Consider the following 20,107-nt stretch of genomic DNA (forward strand, 5'->3'; position numbering starts at 1 on the left):
GGCCACAGGGAGGTGTCTGGGGCTGCATGGCATGGAGTGAGGGACCGTGCCCCACGGCACCTGCAGCAACCAGCCCGTCCCATCCAGGGCCCCAGGGCTGGCCTGGGCCCGGGTTGCGGTGGTGACTCGTAACCACTTTTTGTAACCACTCCGCTGGGGCTGCCCCCCAAACGCACCAGAAATGAAATGTGCACAAAAATGTCGTTATGTATACACCATACCATGTGTGGTCTGATAAGGTCTTGTGGGCAGCATTACTCACTCTTTGTGGGTCCACAGGTTAAAAATAAATGAATAATAATGAAAAAGGAATGTTGGCCAGCGCAGGCAGCGTTGGTACGAGCACAACTCCCACATAGGTTTGCCTATGTTCTGGCTGTCTCTCCTGACATTAATGCACCCACAAGAGCCTCAAAATATGTGGAATTTCTTTAAATGCTGGAGGAAAAAGGTATTATGTATCAGGCGCCCTGTCAATACTCCTCTGGGTGATTACTAGCAGAATTGAAAAGTCTTAAGTGCTGACAAGGAATAAAAGGATTGAATATTTAAGGAACTATGAAATTATCCTTCTACTTAATAGATAAGAATAGTCTACAGAAGATGTGTTTTCTGGTTACCATGCCTTTATCCCCACAGGGAGAGTCCTTACAGATTTCCTTAATGAGCTTGCAGTTAAGAACTTGCTTTTCTACAGAGGTGGAGCTTGTTGCTGTGTCCCCTGGGACTCATTACAGGGGGCACTTTCTCTATCTATATTGAATGTTTATGATGCTTTCTCATTAGTGCAGTTCATCCCAGGTTTGTTTGGTGGGGGACCGGGGGGGGGGGGGGGGGGAGTTTTGGGTGATGAAAGAGGGCTTCAAGTACAGGCAAAAATAATCCTAAAATGTGGTTTTTTTTGTTTTTAATGATACAATGTGTGCAAGAAGTGTGTGTGCCTGCAGGAGGGGGAGGGAGATGGAGACCAGTAAGAACCAGAAAAGAGAAGTGCCTTGATTGTATGTACTGTAAGCGTGGGCTTTTTCCTCTTCCCTCCGCAGCTTCTCTGTAAAGTGTACTCTGGAGTAAAGTTTGTGTTTGATTGCCGATAGCCTCACGCTCTGCACGTAGCACTGTCATTAAGCCATCATCTAGCTGGCCAGGAGCCAGGGCTCAGCAGTGAAGGGGCGGGTGCTCTTTCTAAACTGAAACAGCTTTTATTGATACATTGATGCACTGCGCATGTTTACAGTTGCTAATTGGAGGCTTAATCTGAATATCCTTGACTGAAACTAATTCACTGGCAATAGCCTTTTAAATCTCAGGTCCTAAAGCGATGGTAAGTCTGCTTGTCACAGCAAGTGAATCTCTCCTGAAAACTGTATTGTCTCTGTGCACGTACAAAGAACAAGTACTGAGTAACGTTGCAGCCTAATGTAGTTTTTAGGTCAGAGCATAATGTAAAATAAATCTTACCTGATTTTACCATTGCAGAATGCAAGACAGGGCAGATGAAGAACTGGGGAAAAGTGTTAATTGACATACATGCAGAAATACGTAGACCAACTAAGTATACAAGGAAGGAGATCAATGCTTTTAATAATTAGAAGAGACAAAGGTGTTCACTGCAAGGACAGTTGTAATCCTGTGGAAATTTTAGATTTTTTCTTCAGTATTCTGCTTTCTCCTGGCCATGCCAGGAGGCTGAACACAGAATTTGAGTGGTGGTCTGAAAGAAAGGAGTTGTTATTTTACTTGGCTTTTAAAAATACAGTCTAGACAATATACAGAGGAAGATGAATAGTCTGTGCCTCTTCCGCTGAGGGAACCACAAATGAGATTTTTCTCCCTGGAAGCCTGGAGAACTCTTCCCTCTCTTGGCTCCTTTTGCAGCTTCCCGAATAGCTGCTCCTCTTTAGGACCGCAGGAAGTATGCAGCAACAGGGCCAGTTCAACAGAGCTCACCACTGTCTCCAAGATCCAGTAATTTTGATTCACAGATGCTCCCTATTTTCTTGACAATCAAAGACAACCACTGCTAACGCAAGGCATGACTGTTCCACACCTTCCTACTTCACAAAGTCATTGTCCTGGCAGCTGGCTCCAACTTGAAGGGCATCCAGATTTATCTCTAAGTGGATGATCTGCTAGGAAAAGAAATAAAAAATCTTCGCAAGACAAAGCTGTCCTTCACATTAATAGGACTCTTCAGGCCATGAAGAACTAAATTTTATTGTCAATCATTAGAAAAGCTTCCTAAGCCCCATCACAGATTCATTTAATAGGGAGCTCATTTTTAAGGCAACATCAATCTATGATCTAGCTTCCTAGACAGACTCCACAAGATTTGAAAGCTTATTAGGGGCTCCTTGAGCTACTACTAGATAACATGCCAGTCATCAACAGCTGTGTGGCATGATGATAATCTATGACCAGAGCTCTCCTGTGTAATTCTTTGTTTCTACCCTTAGTTCCAGTGATTAGTGAAGATATTTAATAAGCAGCAACAGTCTTCCATTTTATGGAGATTATAATAATATAATAGCCTTTTGATTGGTAAGCAAAGAAGCTCACTATCTTTGCTTTTTTTTCTCTGAAGTTGAGAGCAATACCTTCTGCAGTTAGTCTTTTCCTCAAAAAAATCTCTGAAATGTCTCTGTGCACCTGCAAACAGTAGTAAAGCTACAGTGGTGCATATGAAAGACCAAAATGAAACAAAAAGGGAGAGGTTTGTGGTTTTTTTTTTTCTTTCCTCTCCTCTCCTAGTTCTTGGGTGATCTGGATCTGATAATCAAGGTCACATACACCCAAGGGGAAGCAAGTATCAGGTCACCTGCCTTAAAATGCAATCTCTGGAAACAAGATTCTTGTAAAGTTATAAGTTATTCTCGCCCAACAGGAAGATAGCGTTTAAGAAAAAGGGGGGAGGAGGACAGAAAATGGCATGTAATGATGAGATGATAAATTCTGAGAATGGATGTATTTTTGTTTGTGTTGCTGGGTCCCTGGCCATGGAAATGTCTTGTTTTGTCCCAGATTTTCAAGGAGGCTGATACACAAGAGCATGGAGCAAAGGTAGCTGTGATCATGTCAATCTGGCCAAGATATAGTACTCTGTATTTCTGTAGATGGGCCACCTACCTAGCAGTACAACATCCTACAGTCTTGTTTGCCAGGCCTCATCTAGCCCTTCAGTAGACACTTGTCACCTCCAACTAAGGCACCTTCATCTTGTAAGACTACTTCCACGAGCTGCTGGCTTGCTCAGGACATCTTCAACAAATTGTGCTTGTAAATGAATTTTAGGAGTCTGGTGTGCTTTCTTCATGAAAGAAGGTAACTGCCCTAGGATTATTGTTGTTGTTTCTGTTAGCTTTTTTTCTTTTTAGAGCTCTTCAATATGGCTTGGGTTTAGGGCTCTGTAAAGATGGAAGCTGAAGTGAAAAGATGCAGGTGGCTTGCTCTGCCAAACTCCAGCCTTTTCCCCACTGTTTCTTAGCTTCTAAAAATAGGTTCCTTGCTCAGACCCTCTTCCCTCTCCTGCCTTCACCCCAAGTAAGAAGCTGATTAAACAGAGAATGCTAACTTTAGCTTTGTAGACCCAGCAGCTATTCGATTAAAGACTGAAAATAAAGTAATGGGAAAGGAAATGAGGCACTACTTCCCAGGCAGCACTGCCACTGAAGCCTATTTTATGTTCTGAGTGACTGAAGACAGCAGGGTTGATCCTTCCCCAAGTGAAATTGGTGATTCTTCTTCCAACAGGCACAATGCTAATGTGTCTGATTTTAGTGTTTTAACACAATCTTCTTCCCTCTGTTTCCTCCCATCTCTACAGACTATTAAATTAGACCAATTTTCTTAGTTTATGCTTCAGTATAGCAGCTGAATGTTTTAACTTTCATAAATTTAAACAAACTAATATTTAATAAGTCATGAATATTTTATACCTAACCATTATAAGTTACACAGTAGAAAACACTTGGGCACAACTGGGTGCAACAAGAAAGTACTTAAGAAACACCCTGTTGTGCCTGTGTGTCAGACAAGTCTCAGCTGAGAATCTCTTGTCTTTGATCACGAACTGTCAGACTACTCATGTTCTTTTAATGTGGAGCATGCTGTGCGCCTTTCATTTTCTCTTTCTGCCTGTACAGAATATGTGAGTCTACAAACTAAAACCTAGTTGAGTACAATATGCACTCAGACTTATGCCAATGAAGTGGATCCTGGTAGTCTGCATTTCCCAAAATCTGGTTAGGTGATTTAAAAAAAAAATATATATATATTTTATTCATTCATTTATTTATTTTGTTTGACTGTTGGTTCAGGACTGAAAACCACATATTGGGCAGAAATTTGGGAAGCTTGGAAGTGTGCAGCCACATAAAATCATGTCTGAAAGCTGTAGTGGCTGTAGCACCATTAATTCTTATTAATATCTTGGCTTTCCAGACAACTACCGTAGTGGTACTGTAGATCTATATTGCTTTGTGTCTATAAAACACCTTTCCTCTAACAGAATTTACAAGTGGTTTCTGAACTTAACTATTTGATGTACAAGTTGTATGCAGAGATTTCATCCACTCCAAAGATCAGAAGTAGCAGCTGCTCAATGATATACAGGAACAGAAAATGAAAAAGCGTATTGTGGATTTTCTAGCTCAATCTGCAAGGGAGGTTTGTGTTGGCAGGATAGAATCACGCAGGTCAGAATTTCCTCTGCTGGTTGCAAAGAGCATACTAGTTCTGAGAGGAAAACACGGGATCAGTGCGAGCTGACAATATCACCTATACAGTCTGAACTAGCAGTACCTGGAGGCTTTGGCTTAGTACTAGCAGGCAAAGAAAGCATTTCCTTCTGATCCACTGTCATCACTGCTTCCTGTTCAGAAGTGTTCATTTCCACTTGTGAGCATCTTCTTGCTAAGGTAGTCTCTGCAGCACTTGTTCCAAGTATCAGTTCACCCTGCGCTGCTTGTTTTATGAAATACAGCAGAATGATGCCTCATGGCATGGTCCTGGCTATCAACTATGAGAAATCTGGTTTTCTGCTTACTGGAAACACTGAAAGGCAGGGAAAAAACCTTTTTATGGAACTTTTATTTATTTTTTTTATTTATCACACTCCAAACTTTGGTGTCTTGCATTATGACTTGCAAATTTCTCCTGCTGACTTGAGTGTAATACTGAAAATTGAATGATGAATAACTTAAATTTTTGCAAGTTTCTATGCAACTTGGAGCTTAGTGATGATCCCTGGCTCCTTACTAATGCTCATAATTACTGCTCGTTTAACTGGTGGTTGATTTGCACCCTCTTGGGAAACCTAACATCTCTGATAATGACAGTGCAGAAACTGAAACGTTGATGATTGCTTTTTATTTTCCAAGTTTCCTAGGCTTTAATTTAAGCCTGAAGACCAATGATCTGGTCATCTAGTTGACAAACTATGGTGTGTGCGTGTGTCATTGCACATGCATCCATCTGTATCACAGGTTTTAGCTGTTCAGCTGTTGTGTATTTTCCACATCTAGAAAGAGTGGGCTAGTAAAGACAAACTCATCTTTCTCTTTTTTTTTCCTTTAATCAAAATAAGGTGGTGGTGATGGGGCATTGCTGAAACTTGCTCTAAGTCCTTGCAGTAGAAAGTTAAGCCAACTAGCATCCACTGCAATGGATTGTATTGCTTAAAATAGAAAAATACGAGTTAGGCACGTTCCTGCTCATTACTGACTGGTGTAGTTAGTTTAGGATTGGAGTTGGTTGGTGAGGAGATGTGTTCCCAGAAATGGAGTGTGTTTTTCTGGACATGACAGCTGAAAATGTAGAGGAAATGTTTTTTATTGATGTTCTGCTCATCTGTCAGAGGGGTAAGTGGTTTGATTAATGTGATCCAGCCTCCAGCTTTTGTAGCTAGCCCATGCACTAAACTGGCAAATACCTGTGTTCACCAATTACCTAAATTAAGTCTGGGTCACGCATCTCATCTTCTGTTTCTTGTTTGCTTTGAATGAATCCAAAAGTAGCACTAACAGCTGGAATCCCTGCTGAGGCCAGCTTGATCTGCTCTGGAGCTGCTCCAGCCAGTGCTCTGATAAAGCTTGATATCATTTCAACAGGCTCTAGGAGGACCAGAATGATTTCCCTTCATTGTTTAAGGTTTCATTCAAATATTCTACATGCCAGGAAAAAGGATATTTCAGTTCTGCATTTCTCCTTTTGCTGCTGCTACTACTAGAAAACTTTTCTTTTCTTTTCTTTTCTTTTTTTAACTTGTAGAATTCTGTGGGAATTGTTCTGCTTGCTCATCCCCAGGGACTATGCATGTTGCAGTTGCAAAAGGTGCACAGCGTAAATAAATAATGCATCAATTTCTCAGAGTCAAAGTACACGTTCTTCTAAGAGAACATATTATTTGGGGAAGGCCAGGGGAAAACTCTGGCCTTGTGCCCATATTTCAGTGGGAAGTAAAGCACCTAAATCCCTTTCAGGATCTGGCCTGAAGTCTATTATTCTTCAGCAGCTTTTTTTATTATTATTAATGCTGCAAACATACTGGATTGTTATTTGGGCAGTTCAGTGCTCTTGCAGTAGTATCTGCTCTCTGATTTTGTGTTAATACCTTATTTTTTAAGTCAATGTGCATCAGCCTACAAAGGAGTTTTGCTCCCACCATGCATCTTCCCCGTGGTGTAATCAGTGGAGCTCTGCTGAACCAGACGCTGCACTGGCAGTGTGGGTGCACATCCTTCCGTGGCAGCAGCTGGGCTCGCTGTGGAGACAGCACCCCGCTCCCCCAGTGCTCCTGGGCCGTGGCCTTTCCTCCCTGCCTTGGCCGGAAACTCAAATTGCTGCTCCCTCTCAGCTGCTTGGGTCATGTTCCTCAGCATAAAGGCACCAGGTTTAGCCAAGAGTTACTATGTTCATTAATTGTTCAGCCTGATCCAGCCCATTTTGACTGGGATGTGTGAAGGGAGCAGCTGCAGGAGCTGCTGAGCTGGCAGATGGGATGGGGGATGGGGAGGGGGGGGCCTTAAAGACAGTGATGAGCTCTAGGGGATGCACAAGGTGGGTTGTCCTGCTGGGATACATGGCTCCCTCGGACCTGGTTTTTGCTGGGCTTGTCCCTCTAACAAACTTGTTTCCAGTGCTGGATCTTTAGCCTGGATCTTACTGTTGTTCTCAAGCTGGCAATGAAATATTGTTGAATTTGAGGCTACACAGCCAATTATAACAGCAGAATGACAATAGAGCAGATGGGACCTAAAGCAAGGCATCTAGCCAAGTGCCAAGCATGGTCAAAGAGGGCCTATTACTGAGAGTTAAAGGTACTTGCTGCTGTTCAACATAATCTCCTGCTGCTGCAGGGCATCAACCCCAGAGCAGCCATGGCCTGAGGCATCCAGGCTGAGGAGTGGATTCTGGTGTTTTATCGCAGCCTGCAGGTATCCTTGTGCCAATGTTTATGGGAGAAGACAGGAAACAATAATGAAAGTCAATTTGTACATGACTTAAAATACAGAACAGTATTTTTGCAGCTGTATGTGTATGCCTGTCCTAACTGGCCCACTCCTGTGAATACAGACTTTTGTCTTTGGTAGCAGAGGGTCCAAGGGATCTATTTTGCTGACTGATAATAAATTTTGTCCCAGTGTTTGTCAACACAGCAAAAGAGTTGTGATTAAAGTGGCATGTGCTATACTCTAACTGTTCATGTGTCTAGCAGCATAAAATGGCATGGGTTTAGCATGTGCTAGGAAGCAGAAAACAAGACCTCTAGGGTCCCTTAATAATAAATTTAAATTGCTACATTGGTAAAGCCTATAGTGTCATATCTTCAATGTTGTTATTAACTGTGCTTGACAGATTGTTAGGGGAAGGTCATCCAAGCCCTACACAATCACACCCTCATTTTATGGGATAGGCATATACAGCATTCCTGTATCCAAGTTAGGATGTTTATGGTCTGGATAGATGAAAAACTAGATGGGTAAAAAACTGGTTGGATGGTTGGGCTTAGGGAGTGGTGATTAATGGGTCATGCTCTACCAGGAAGGAGGCTGGTAACAAATAGGGTACTGGAGGGGTCTGTCGTGGGACCTGACTTGCTTAGCATCTCTGTCAATGACCTGAAGCAGGTCACAGAGTGTGCAGATGTCACCAAACTGGGGTGATCTGTTGATATATTTGAGGGCAGGGCTGCCATCCAGAAGTACCTGGATGGGAAGGAGGAATGGGCCAGCAGGGACCTGATGAAATTCAGCAAGGACACATGCAAAGTTCTGCACCTGGGAAGGAGGAGCCCTGTGCAACAGTACAGGCCGGGGACAGCTCAGCTGAAAAGGCCCTGGGGGTCGCAGTGGGCAGTGAGCTGAACACCAGCCCGTAGTGTGCCCCAGCACAACAGCCTCCTGGGCCATATTCACAGGAGCACAGGCAGCTGGTCAAGGGGATAGTTTATCCCCCTCTGCTCAGCCCTGGTGAGACCACATCTGGTTATGGTGTTTGCTATTCCAACCTGAATCGTCCCATGATCATTGTCCTGATGAGCAATAAAAGGAAACGTTGGAGTAACAGGCCAAGGCTTCTATTACCACAGTTTTGGTGGACTAAACTCTATGGAAAGTGACTGATCTCACTACCAAGCAGTGCCAGTAGTGAAGGAGTGACCGTGGAACAAAGATGTGGCACCCCACCAACAGCCTCATGTGCTCCTCCCCACATCCTGCACAGATTTCTAATAGTGTAAACTCAAATTTAACATGTTTTTGCTGTAAAAACCCTTCTAAGACCTGTTGTGTTCAGTTCAGTCTTGTGGTTTGGAGTAATTCATATTAGGTTTATCTCATCATTCAAGGTGAAATTTAAACACTGTGAGTGATTGTATCAGCACGTCTGGAGATGATCAAAGAGAGAAGTACACTTCTGAAAGCTGTCTGGTTAGTTCTGTGGCTCAGTCCATGAAAGCAAACAGGCACTGCCCTGTGCAAACACAGCACGGAAGAGTTACAGATTTCTGCAGACTTTGCTCTGTGGACTTTTACCCACACCTCTTGGGGAACCTCAATTTTTGTTGGACCACAGGGATGGATATATATATATAATATATATATATATATATATATGATAGGGAGTAGAAGATATGGAGGATGATGGTGGTAAAGCATGACTTACTGGCATTGCTGTCTGCTTTCATTATGACTGACACATCAGTTTTGCAATGACTGCTCAGCTTTAGAAACCCAAGCAAACTTTAGCTGAAACTGCCTCAAATAATGAGATGAAAGTCACGTAGCTTGTAGAGAACAATAAACTTGCACCATACATATGAGTACTTTAGTTTCATTCAATTTTTTTTCCCTGTTTTGGTGTATATATTGTGAAATATAAAGGGTATTTATTTCCTGTTTAGAATTTCACACTGGCTGACTTGCCTAGAGAAAGAAGCTTGTATGAAAATTCCTTCTGGTGGTGCCTGCTGCAGCTTTTGGATTCATCATCTGAAAGAGGTTGAGCCAGACTGGTGGCTGGAGAATGCTTAGAAAAGAGATACTAAAGGTGGGCATCTTGGAGAATTCATTTTCCAGAATCTTTATCTTTACCTTTCATTCAGGCTATGGTCGCTTGCTATCCTGGAAACGGAACTGGATATGTTCGTCATGTGGACAATCCGAATGGCGATGGGCGCTGCATCACCTGTATTTATTACCTGAATAAGAACTGGGACTCCAAGGTGAGTGAGCCATGGGGCTGAGGCAGAACATAAAGGAAGAATGGCTTCAGAAGCAGAGTTTTGGAGCTGTCAGTTGCTTCTGTGAACTTTGAACTTTTGAACAGCTGGTCCATTCTTCATCACTTACATTTGTTTTCTTGGTGTTTATAGCAACCCTTTAGAAGTAAGAATCTGAACTTTTTATCTTTCTCTCTCTTATCCCACACACATACTGTTTTGTTGTTATAGAATAAAGCTTCTAAGCACTGGGCTGCTGGCACTTTTTTTGTTTAGAGAAAAGAATAATGAAGCACTGGAAAGAAAAACATTATCCAATGAGGAATAAGTGGATCCTGGGAGCAGAATAATATGGCAGCCTAGATTTGGGACCTTATCATTCTTGATACTGGTCCTTCAGGCTGACCTGTGGAAGATCTTTAGGCAGTTTTATCTGTGGTTTTCCTCCTCCTTATGATGCGTGAGGAAACTAGGAAAGATCTGTTCATGCTCCATTTTTCATTAGTGTTTTCACTAGAGGTGATTTTTTTTCAGTAGAGATTTGTTAAATTGAGGAGCTGATACTTTCACTTCTAGGGGAAGGTTCTTGGGAATTTTTTTTGGGGGGAGAGGGGGGTTAAGATGTGGGTTTTGCAAGACCATGTAACTCTGAATCAACCCCAGGAGTACTGAAGGACACTTCATAAGGAGCCTAATAGCATGAAAACAGCCTTCTCAGAGCTGCTTCCTGACAGATTAGATTGGAGTTGGGAAAAGGTTTTGCTGAAGCCATTCCAGGGCTTCCACAGGGTCTGGAGACCTTCCCCTATGTTCCTCTCAGATCCCTGACCGCTTTTCCTGAGAGGAGGGGCTCTTTGCATGCCTTGTGAGAAGAATGAGCAGGTGGCTTGTTTTGGCTTCTCCATCTCTCCTACTCCACCAGTGGGTCTCCTCGCAGAGCCGTGCTCTCGTTTCTGTCTGTATTACTATTGGGCAATAAAGACAGCCTTGAATTTACCGTATCTTTAAATTAGAAACAAAATAGGGGTTTGTAAAATTGCAGAATGTCTCTTTATGCTTCTGTTGTTGTAATGCTTCCCAAAATATTCACAAATTGCCCAGTGTTACTGGCTCTCTAACCTGTCTTGGTCATCTTAGGTAGTTGTTCTATAGACAAACCGAAGCACCATGAACCCCAAGAAGTGAGCTCAGATTTAGAGGCTGCTGTGTTGGAGAAAACCACATTCTGTTACTGAAAGTATGATGGGGAAATATCTTGTTCTAATAAAATAAAGAAGGGACATAAAAATGAGAAGAGAAAATGAAAACATACAATTTATTTTGTACACTGAACTTTTATTCTGATAGTGAGTGAGGAATTACCCAAGCTGGCTCTGAGAAGGCTAACTCAAAACCAGGACACTGATGCTAATTCTATGCAAACACATGCTAGAAGAGACATGATATAACCATTTTGGCATGTCAAAGCAACCGTGTTGCTTTAAACCCAAGCTAATGCTTTCTTTCTGGGGTTTGCATATCCTGTGGAGATGCCAAGTCACATCAGTGCTGGGTTGACCTCTCTACGTTGCACTCTGTGGTGCAGCACAAAGGTCTCCAAAGAGCCTATTAGCAGCAGTGGAGAGGAGGCGAAGTTCACATGTATATTTTGAAGTTTCTCCAGTGCATGTGGATCACCACCGTTCCCCTCCCCAGCCTGAAACTGATGGCAGAGGGAGAGAAATTGTGTTGGAGAAATCAGGCTATGTCATAAGAAGGAAAAAATGACTGAGAGATTAAATTTATCATAAACTTGTTAAACTACAATAATAGAATAGATTTCACTCTTCTTTCCAACATTTAAAAGATCTTCTGCGAGATCTGACACAGGTTCTCGCATGTACTGGAAAGAGACTCTGACCTCAAAACAGTCACCTGGAATATCCTTACTTCCCTCCTGGGTATTGACTAGTTTTAGAGATGTGTGACTGGGAGCTCAAAAGTTGCCCAGTATTTCATTTGCTTTAGCCAGACGTTCACTTTCAAACATGACAAACTCGGAGAATCAAGGTGACCAAGAGATTCATATACAGTTCTTTGGCACTGTCATGTAGCTTCCTTGGTTGTCATTAAATGTTTACTCTGTGTTTGTTGGGTACTGAGGAGGGAAAAGCTAGTCATTATTCAAATGAATATGTGGGTGTTTATATGTGGAAACCTGTACTTCTGTGGAAAAAGTAACCTTTCCTTCTCTTTCAGCTGCATGGTGGAATTCTTAGGATATTCCCGGAAGGAAAGTCCTATGTAGCAGATGTTGAGCCAATTTTTGACAGATTACTTTTTTTTTGGTCAGACCGAAGGAACCCACATGAAGTCCAACCTTCTTATGCAACTAGGTAAATAGCATATTTGCTATTGACACTCAGCCAGGGAAAAGTGTTCTACCAATATCACATTATTTGGTAACCACATATAGTGGTTATCAGGTATTTGCTTATATGTACATGGGCATAAAAAATAGGTATGTGGCTTGTGAATGGATTTGATGCGGTACCTTTTGAGTCACTGGGAATTCCCGCATCAAATGAGGAGGAACAGGTTTGAACAGTAAGATTCCTTATGTGACAGAAAAAATGCCCCTTTGCCAGCGACAAGAGAAACTTCTCAAACTAGGCAGGTCTATTTAGCTGGAAAATGCTGGGTTACACCTTTACCCTGTAACATCACAGGGGTTTTCGGGGCTACTGTTTGTCAGCAGGCTACAGAAAGCTGGTGTAACCTAGAGCAATCTCCAGGCTGCCTAAGGGCATCCCTGGACAGAAGAAAGCTCCAAGGGCTGTAAGCTACTTTTGCCCTCTGTCACCAGGAGCTGTGCACTCCTGTGTGCCTCCAAGCAGAAATTCTCACCTATATTTCTACCGTACTTGATAAAATACACATTTAAAATGGTATCTACATTTGCCTACAGAGATGTGCCATTTGCATCCTAACTTTTGTGTGCCAAACCAATTAGTTCTCTATTTGCTTTCTCGAAGAGAATAAAACTCCAGTGCTCTATTTTAATAGCAAAAGTTGAAAATAACACATGATTTCTATCTCTTACAGATATGCCATGACTGTGTGGTATTTTGATGCTGAAGAAAGAGCTGAAGCCAAAAAAAAGTTCAGGAACTTGACAGGTATGACACTTCTATAAATGTTCACTGAATAGAAGTGAATGCATTTTGATATTTCCAAAGCCAGAGAGAGAATGGGAATAACTCTGTAGTTAGATGGTGAAGACATTCATTTTTTAGAAACTTATTTTTCTCTAATCACTTGTCAGTTATTTTATACAGAGTGGAAAAATTTTGACAAAAGAAAATTCAGGCTTGGCCTCAGAATCTCTGATAAGCCTGATGGGGAACATGACAGAGATGGTTTCTGATTCAGACCCAAATCAGCAGCTGAGTGTGGATTGCCCCTACTATGTCAGGTAGCTAGCTGCTGTAGTCGCTGGCAATCTGTCTCTGACTGCAGTTCATGTGCTACTGTAGCAGCTGCAGAGGACTCTGCTACCTCTCTAAGCTCTTCTTTTATTATTTGGGAGGCATATTTCATCTCCTCCAAACTTTGCTTAGCACATAGTCATGGGGCTTACATAAACAATTTCATAATTACATTCTTCAAATGTTATGGCCAAATAGGGCCTGTCTTTTACATTGATTAAAGGCAGTTGTGGCCCACACTAATGCAGAAGGGATTTGTCTTTTATTTACAAGTAATTTCTGAGTGGAGATATTCATAATGACTTCAGAATGTGTAGATCATAAGTTAGAAAGAAACTACGTTTAAAAATCGCTATATAAATGCATGTTTTGGCAGGCAGTTGCTAGAGTGTCTGTGATCATGGTGCCCTTCAAGAGCTACCTGCTTTCAATTAGGTTTTGTAGGCAGCCTGAAGTCAGCCCAGAGACATTTCTGCAGAAGTCCAGGAATAGCTGACCCCAGCCTTCCTAATTGCAGCCAAACTGCCTGGTACTGTAGAAATGTCATACTAATAATGGGCTGAGTGTCCAGATGTGCTCTAAAGCCCTACCTGGGACCATGCTAACAGATTTGCTGTTTGGGTAAGCTAAAGATCTGGTCTGGAGGGACTGCCTCAGGCAATTCCTTTAAATCCAGTGTAGACAACATTCCTCTTTTTCAAATAGATATGTTACACAGCTGGAGACAGGCAAAGTCATAATTAGTCAGATGTTTTTTCAGAAAGGACTGTCATTTCTACAGCTGGTAGGCAGAAAAAAATTAGCTTCACCCTTAAAGGGGATCATGAGCAAGGGGCCAAAACTGGGGGAGAGGAGGAAAGTATCACAAACCTGGAGTCTGTGAGAGTTTATTGGGTTACTTAAATGTTGCATGAACTGTATCTTTGCCCTGCAAAAACTGAAGATCAAAACTTTAGTTATGACTATCTTGTTAACAAGTTGTGAACTTATGTAGTATTTCAATTTATGTAGTGAATTCAAATTGTGAGTCTCAAAAAAAAAAAAAGTGCTATCCATGGGAAAACAAAACAACTTTATTTTAGTCTGTTTCTGAGTTTTCAGGGGAATGCTATCAAATTAGGCTTTCAGAGCTCTCTAGCTTACCTGTCTTTTTTTCCTTCTTTCCTTCCATCTTTTCAATATAGATGCAAGGAAGAGAGAAGCAGCTCTTAATGAAGACTAATCAACTGTTTCTGAACTCTTTATGCAAAATAAGATCCCAAAGATGACTTCCATTTTGAGTGAACCATGGCACATTCTTGTTAAGCACAAGAATACATTGGTTGTGTCTTTCCAGCATGTGCATCTTACCTTGATGGTACTTAAGGCAGCCTCCTGTCATGTCTGCATCTGGCAGAAGGAACCCTTGTTTTCTGTTTGCCTTTTGCTGGAAAAAGTAACCAGGGTTTTAATTTAAAAAAAAGTATCTCTAAGCCTAGTGGCAGTGGCTCAGCCAACTGGCTTTTGATCAGTCTAGTAACCAAGATAACAATCGTTGGAACTAGTGGGAAAAGCACTAGTGGGAGTCTTATTTGCACTTTACTGGGGGGTGGAATCTAGTTCAATGGAAAGGAGCTTTACAAATTTAAAATCTGTGGCAGACTGCTGATGGGCAAGGAGAGATATTGGAAATGTGAAAATAAACTGGGTTTTTGTAGAGCGTATTCTTCTGTTATGCCCCGCATGGACCCAGTGATGGACTGTTCATCACTTTGCTGCATGCAACATTGGCTTACCTCTCCTATAGCATGACTTTCCAAACAGACTTTTGTCTAGATAGTCATCACATTTACTGAATTTTTTCACTTTTCAAGTCAGTGTGCAGTTGCACTGCCCTTTCAGTCCCAAGACTGAGGGGGAAGTAGTTATGCATCTGTCCACAATTTTGTAAAAACATTTCCTTTCTGTTCTGGGCTGGATTGATTGTATGTTTTCTATTTTCAGTTTGTTTGGTAAAGCAGCTGTTTTTTCCCAAAAGTTTGGTAAACTTGGAAGGCTGATGGCACACAATGCATTGGTCCTGAAGGCTGACAGTATGTGGAATTAAATGTTATTTTAATAGCTTCTCCATCTACTCTATTTTGTATGACACAAATGTGAATCTGAGAGGAAAAGGTATCTCTGGCAGCCTGACAAATGTATGATAAACAATGATCCACTTAGACTTGATTTTTGTGCTGCTTACCCTAAGTTCACACACTCTGTGACTTTATTTGCATGTGTATGTAGTTCGAATGAAACAGTGATTCTGTTTCAATTGGTCTGTTACACCAGGTAACTACTTCTGTTGTGTTTGAGCAATGAGATATACCAAGAATTAGTTATTCAAATGACACATTTTTGTGACACAAATGACAGTCTTTCAAATGCACATTTTCCCCTCCTCCCCCCGCCTTTTTTAACTTAATAGACTCTATGAGTAACTTGTGAGTTATCTCTGCCTAAGCTTCTACAGCCAGCACTTACTACACAGTTCAGAATAGCTCTTAATGAAGCTGAGAGCTAGCAGTGGATGTGTTTATCACTCACACTAATTATTCTCAGTGTAATACTCTCCTTGTATACACATGCCCTTGCATTTGTTTTTATCCCATGTTGTCAGTGTATGCCAGACCCTACCAACTATTTCAGATAGGCCCTCTCCAGTGTCCTATATTTTTCTGTGCCACCTGCCCACGATGGCCAAGTTGTATGGTCTGTCTGCCCTGCTAGTCCCTGAATCAGTTCATCACCCTGTGCGGGGCTGTCATGCCAGGAATGGGCCTGAGGGCCACTTCTGTTGCAGGTGAGCCAGGGGATGAAAAGGTGATGTGCAATGGCAAACTGTTAAGCATTAGCAGCAGATGGGTAACAGCTATATAAGACAGAAAAAGAACTTTCCTGACATAAAATATGGTAAGAGAAATGAAGGTGGACTTAAGCAGTTCTCTTCCTCAAAATACGAGGGGCATCCTTTAGTTTTTTCTTGAATTCTGAATGTAAATACACTAGTACTCCGACTTCTCCCAGAGATCCAGCTATGGTCATTTGGGTAAGACTTTAGCCTGACCACTGTGTACCTTAAGAGAAGAATTATGAGGGAACATGTGTGACAGATTTATTCTTATGACTCAAGACTAGAAGACCAATAGTCTGGTAATTCTCCTTTTATGTTTGAAAGAAAAAACATTGTTCCACTACAAATATAGCTAAACAGCACAACATAAACTTGAAGGAAACATGATGATAACTTGAAATTCTCATTCTCCAATGTTTGTGTGGGAGGAGGGAAAAAATATTATTTACCCAAAAGCAAGCAGTAACCCAGGAAAGGTGGTAGGTTTTGAATTCTTTGTGAAGGGTAGCTGCAGCATTGTTATTTAAAAGGGGAAAAAAGAACCTCAACCTGTTTTATTGCTGTGTGAAGTTGGTAATGACATGTACATTTTAAAAACTCCTAAAAGGTTTAAAAAGGGGCAAAGACAGATAAAGCAGGCCAAATCTTGCTTTGTCTTTGGGATTTGTAAACTTAACAGTGCACTAGAAAGATAGGTTAGTACAAATCTCACTGAAGCCTTGAACAATGGACAAATGATGGGGCAGGAGGGGAAGAGACTTATATAAAGGTTGAAAAAGAAAGGTACTTTGGTTACCACTATTGCTGCCATCTAGCATCAGAAGTGGTCAGCAACTTATTTGGTGTATGGAGCATGGAACAGTATAGATGCATTTACTGTAAATAAAGTATATATTTTAATTTTTAGCCTATAGAGGACTGAAAGCAATTGCTCTGTGGCAGAGAGCATTTTTTTTTGTCTGTCTTAACCTGTATAATTAAACATCAAGAAGCTGAGGGCACAGGATTTTGAAGCCAGTTCCTCTGCCTCCATTCCAGACCTTTACCCCGTTTCCAGATCAATGGGAAGATCTCTTTGGAGACATTGCAGGCTGATTTTTTTTCTCTGGGGTTGGGGAATGTAGGAATCCACAATTTTGACATTTTCTACATAGATTTTCCTTACCCGTCTTTGAAATCTTGCAAACTACTCTGAGAGACTGAAGTTGTATTAAGAACTGTGTGGGCAGCAGAATGCTTCAGGACAGGAGGCGTTTCAAGGAGATTCCCTCCAGCTTTGGGTTTTGTGTCTTCATAGCAAGTGTTTGAAACATCTATGGCTAAACAGCATTTGTCACTCAGTTGTGAAAGACTGCTATATGTGCCTTCATTCGTATCTATGAAGCTGTTATATGGAAATGTGCATGTCATGCAAGTTTTTCATGGCTCTTTAAAAAATAAGGTTGCCTTTCCAAATGCAGCTGCATGTCAAACTAGAGAGTGCTGGAAGATATACAGAGCCACCAAGCCACAATTTCCAATAGACAGCGTTTGTTGTATGGGGAGGAAAAAAGGCAGGAGACAGTACTGAAAATCAAGAGACTATTTGTATTCCTAAACCTGTAACCACAGACTTGCTGGCCTTTTGAGCAAAGTAGCCTCTAATAAATCTTACTTTCTGTAGCTTACTTCTGGTTCTGTGAGGCATGGCCTCTGCAAAGTAGCATCTGAAAAGATCTGATATGTTTTTTTCCTTATGTCTTTAAACAGTTTTAGTCCATTCCTGTTGAATTTTTAAAATGTTGGAATATATAATACATTTTTTGTTGTTGCAAAATAGCTGGCTCTAACACCACTTGCATCTAGAAGAAAATATATCTATTTGCAGGCAAATAACTAGTTTTATTTTGACTGTGATGTACTCCCAGCAGATATCTGAAAGTGAGTTACGACTACATCTTCTCTTGTCAGGTTGTATGCTGGTCAACAATGCTGGCACTTTGCATTGGATTGTTAAGGAAACATGTAATAGTATTTTACCATCACACTCGTGTTCTTGTTACTTTAAAAAAAAAAAAAAAAAGGCAAAAATGTCGCAGGAGTCAATAAACACTGGGTCATGTTAAACGTTGTGCTGTGCAAATGTTTTTAGTCCTGTGTCTTACTGTGGCAGGAGTTGTGGAGGGAGCATGCGGTGCCACATAGCTGCATGAGACGTGGTGGCCTGGAGCAGTGGCGATGCTGTAATTGGCGGCTGCCCCTGTGCTGTGCCATCCCTGGGGAGCTCCGTGTGTTTCCATCAGCTTGGCACATTTCCTTGGTCACTTCCTGCTATTTTGAAGTTATTCACCTTGCTTGCTACCCTCTTCTTCAAATGCCTATTTGTTTTCATGCTCCTGTGGAGCCAGATAACATTCTCAGGATTCAATTGTCATCTGATAAGTTTTATTTTTAACAGAGTTCACATCCTCCCCTGCTTCTTTTCCACGCTAAGTCCCACAGTCTTCTCTCGTGGCAGTGAGGAAGGCTTCTCCCCTTTTCTACTACCACTGAAGTTGAATGAAAGCCAGGACGTTTTCTCTCGTCTGTTAAAGCACTTTTGCAGTATTGTGAATAGTGGGAATGTCCTCACCTCCCTGCCCCCTCCTTAAAACAGGCTTTCTATTGTGTAGGGCTTGGATTTGAGATTTTTTTTATATATATATTTTATATATATATATAATTTGATTAGTTAGAGGGGGCGAAAACTAGATAATTTGCCACTTTCTTTAGGCATTTAATTTACACTGAGGAGTCCTGAGCACGTGGAGAGAAAACCTACGGATAGCAAAAGGATGACTCTTCTGAGCTTGCTCCTTATTGAGTAAAAGCTTGTAGAGACAGCTCTAAATGAAACTGGCCATTGGCCATCCAGCTGCCAAAAACTTAGTTGTCTTTCCTCTGAACTCTGACTAAACTTTCTCCAAGCAAATATGGTTATAGAAAATTGTTATCTTACAGCTATTGAGGGGTCTCTTCCCTCCCCCACCCACCCAAAGGAATATGGCTAAATATACTTGCACTGAGAATTCCCTTGACATGTGAGAATGCATCTAATATCAGAGGTTGAAGTGAAAATTAAAAGGCAGCATGACAGTGGGAGAGAGATTGCTAAAACTGATTGCCTTCCCCACATAATTTCATCTCTCTGGAATATTTCCACATCAGGGACCTAGAGAAACTCCCATCCTCTTTCACAAAACATAATGAGAAAAAAGTTTTTATCTGTCTTGTGGAAAAAGAGAATAATTTCATCTGTATGCGTACTTACTTTAAACAATGGTGGAGACCTTAAATAAACCCTACAATAGGGGAACCACAGTATCTAAAGCAATTCTCACATGCTGTCAAACCTAGTCAATGCCAGCACACAGGTCTCTTCCTCTGCTGGACACCCACAGTGGTGAATCTTCCTGCTCTGGGCAAGAGTGGAGGCAATTGTGGTGGTCCCTGCTCAAGCCAGCACTCTGCAGCCTGTTTTTTGCAGGAGGGGGAGTCAGATGAGAGCACGGCTGCCTTGTCCCACAGCCTTGGCAAACTGTTGAGCTGGCTGGCTCTTGGCAGTCTGCACTATGGGTGGTTACGCATGGAGAGCAAGACCCTGTTCAGAGCATTAGTCCAAGCTAAAGGAGCAGTTGCATGTCACTTGTGACTACATGCAGATATTCTTAAATTCTTTAATTTTGAAAGGTTCTCAGCTCATAACTGTTGAGATGCTTGTGCTAAAACACCTACAGAGTAGTGAAATCAGAACTGATCTTGAAACTAGCGCACTTAAGGGAAAAAAGATTTCCAAAAGGTAGAGCCAACTCATTTAAACAGAAGGGTTTCTGTGCCTGAGTATGGCCTTTTCCCCCAACTGTATCAGTTTGATTAATAAAAAAAATACTATCTTCCCTTACAAGCCTTACCACTTATATTCTCCAATATAGCTGTTACTGTTTAATAACCTCCAGAACCGTGAGCTTAAAGCATTTTCCTGGTCCCCTATGCCCCCCATGATCTATCAAATATTGTTGCTGCACAATCTTT

The 20,107-nt window shown here is 41.6% G+C and overlaps 1 protein-coding gene across 1 annotated transcript in view; it reads left to right on the forward strand.

Moving 5' to 3' along the window:
• Nucleotides 1–18,163, forward strand: part of EGLN3 (egl-9 family hypoxia inducible factor 3) — a 30,950-nt gene extending 12,787 nt beyond the window's left edge. The window contains exons 2-5 of the mRNA XM_026095091.2: nt 9,599–9,718; nt 11,954–12,090; nt 12,800–12,873; nt 14,367–18,163. Of these exons, the coding sequence (XP_025950876.2) occupies nt 9,599–9,718; nt 11,954–12,090; nt 12,800–12,873; nt 14,367–14,404 (369 nt within the window). The 3' untranslated portion in view covers nt 14,405–18,163. The remainder of the gene's footprint in view (nt 1–9,598; nt 9,719–11,953; nt 12,091–12,799; nt 12,874–14,366) is intronic.
• Nucleotides 18,164–20,107: the final 1,944 nt, after the last annotated feature.

The sequence above is a fragment of the Dromaius novaehollandiae genome, chromosome 5 (genome assembly GCF_036370855.1).
Source record: "Dromaius novaehollandiae isolate bDroNov1 chromosome 5, bDroNov1.hap1, whole genome shotgun sequence".
NCBI lineage: Eukaryota > Metazoa > Chordata > Aves > Casuariiformes > Dromaiidae > Dromaius > Dromaius novaehollandiae.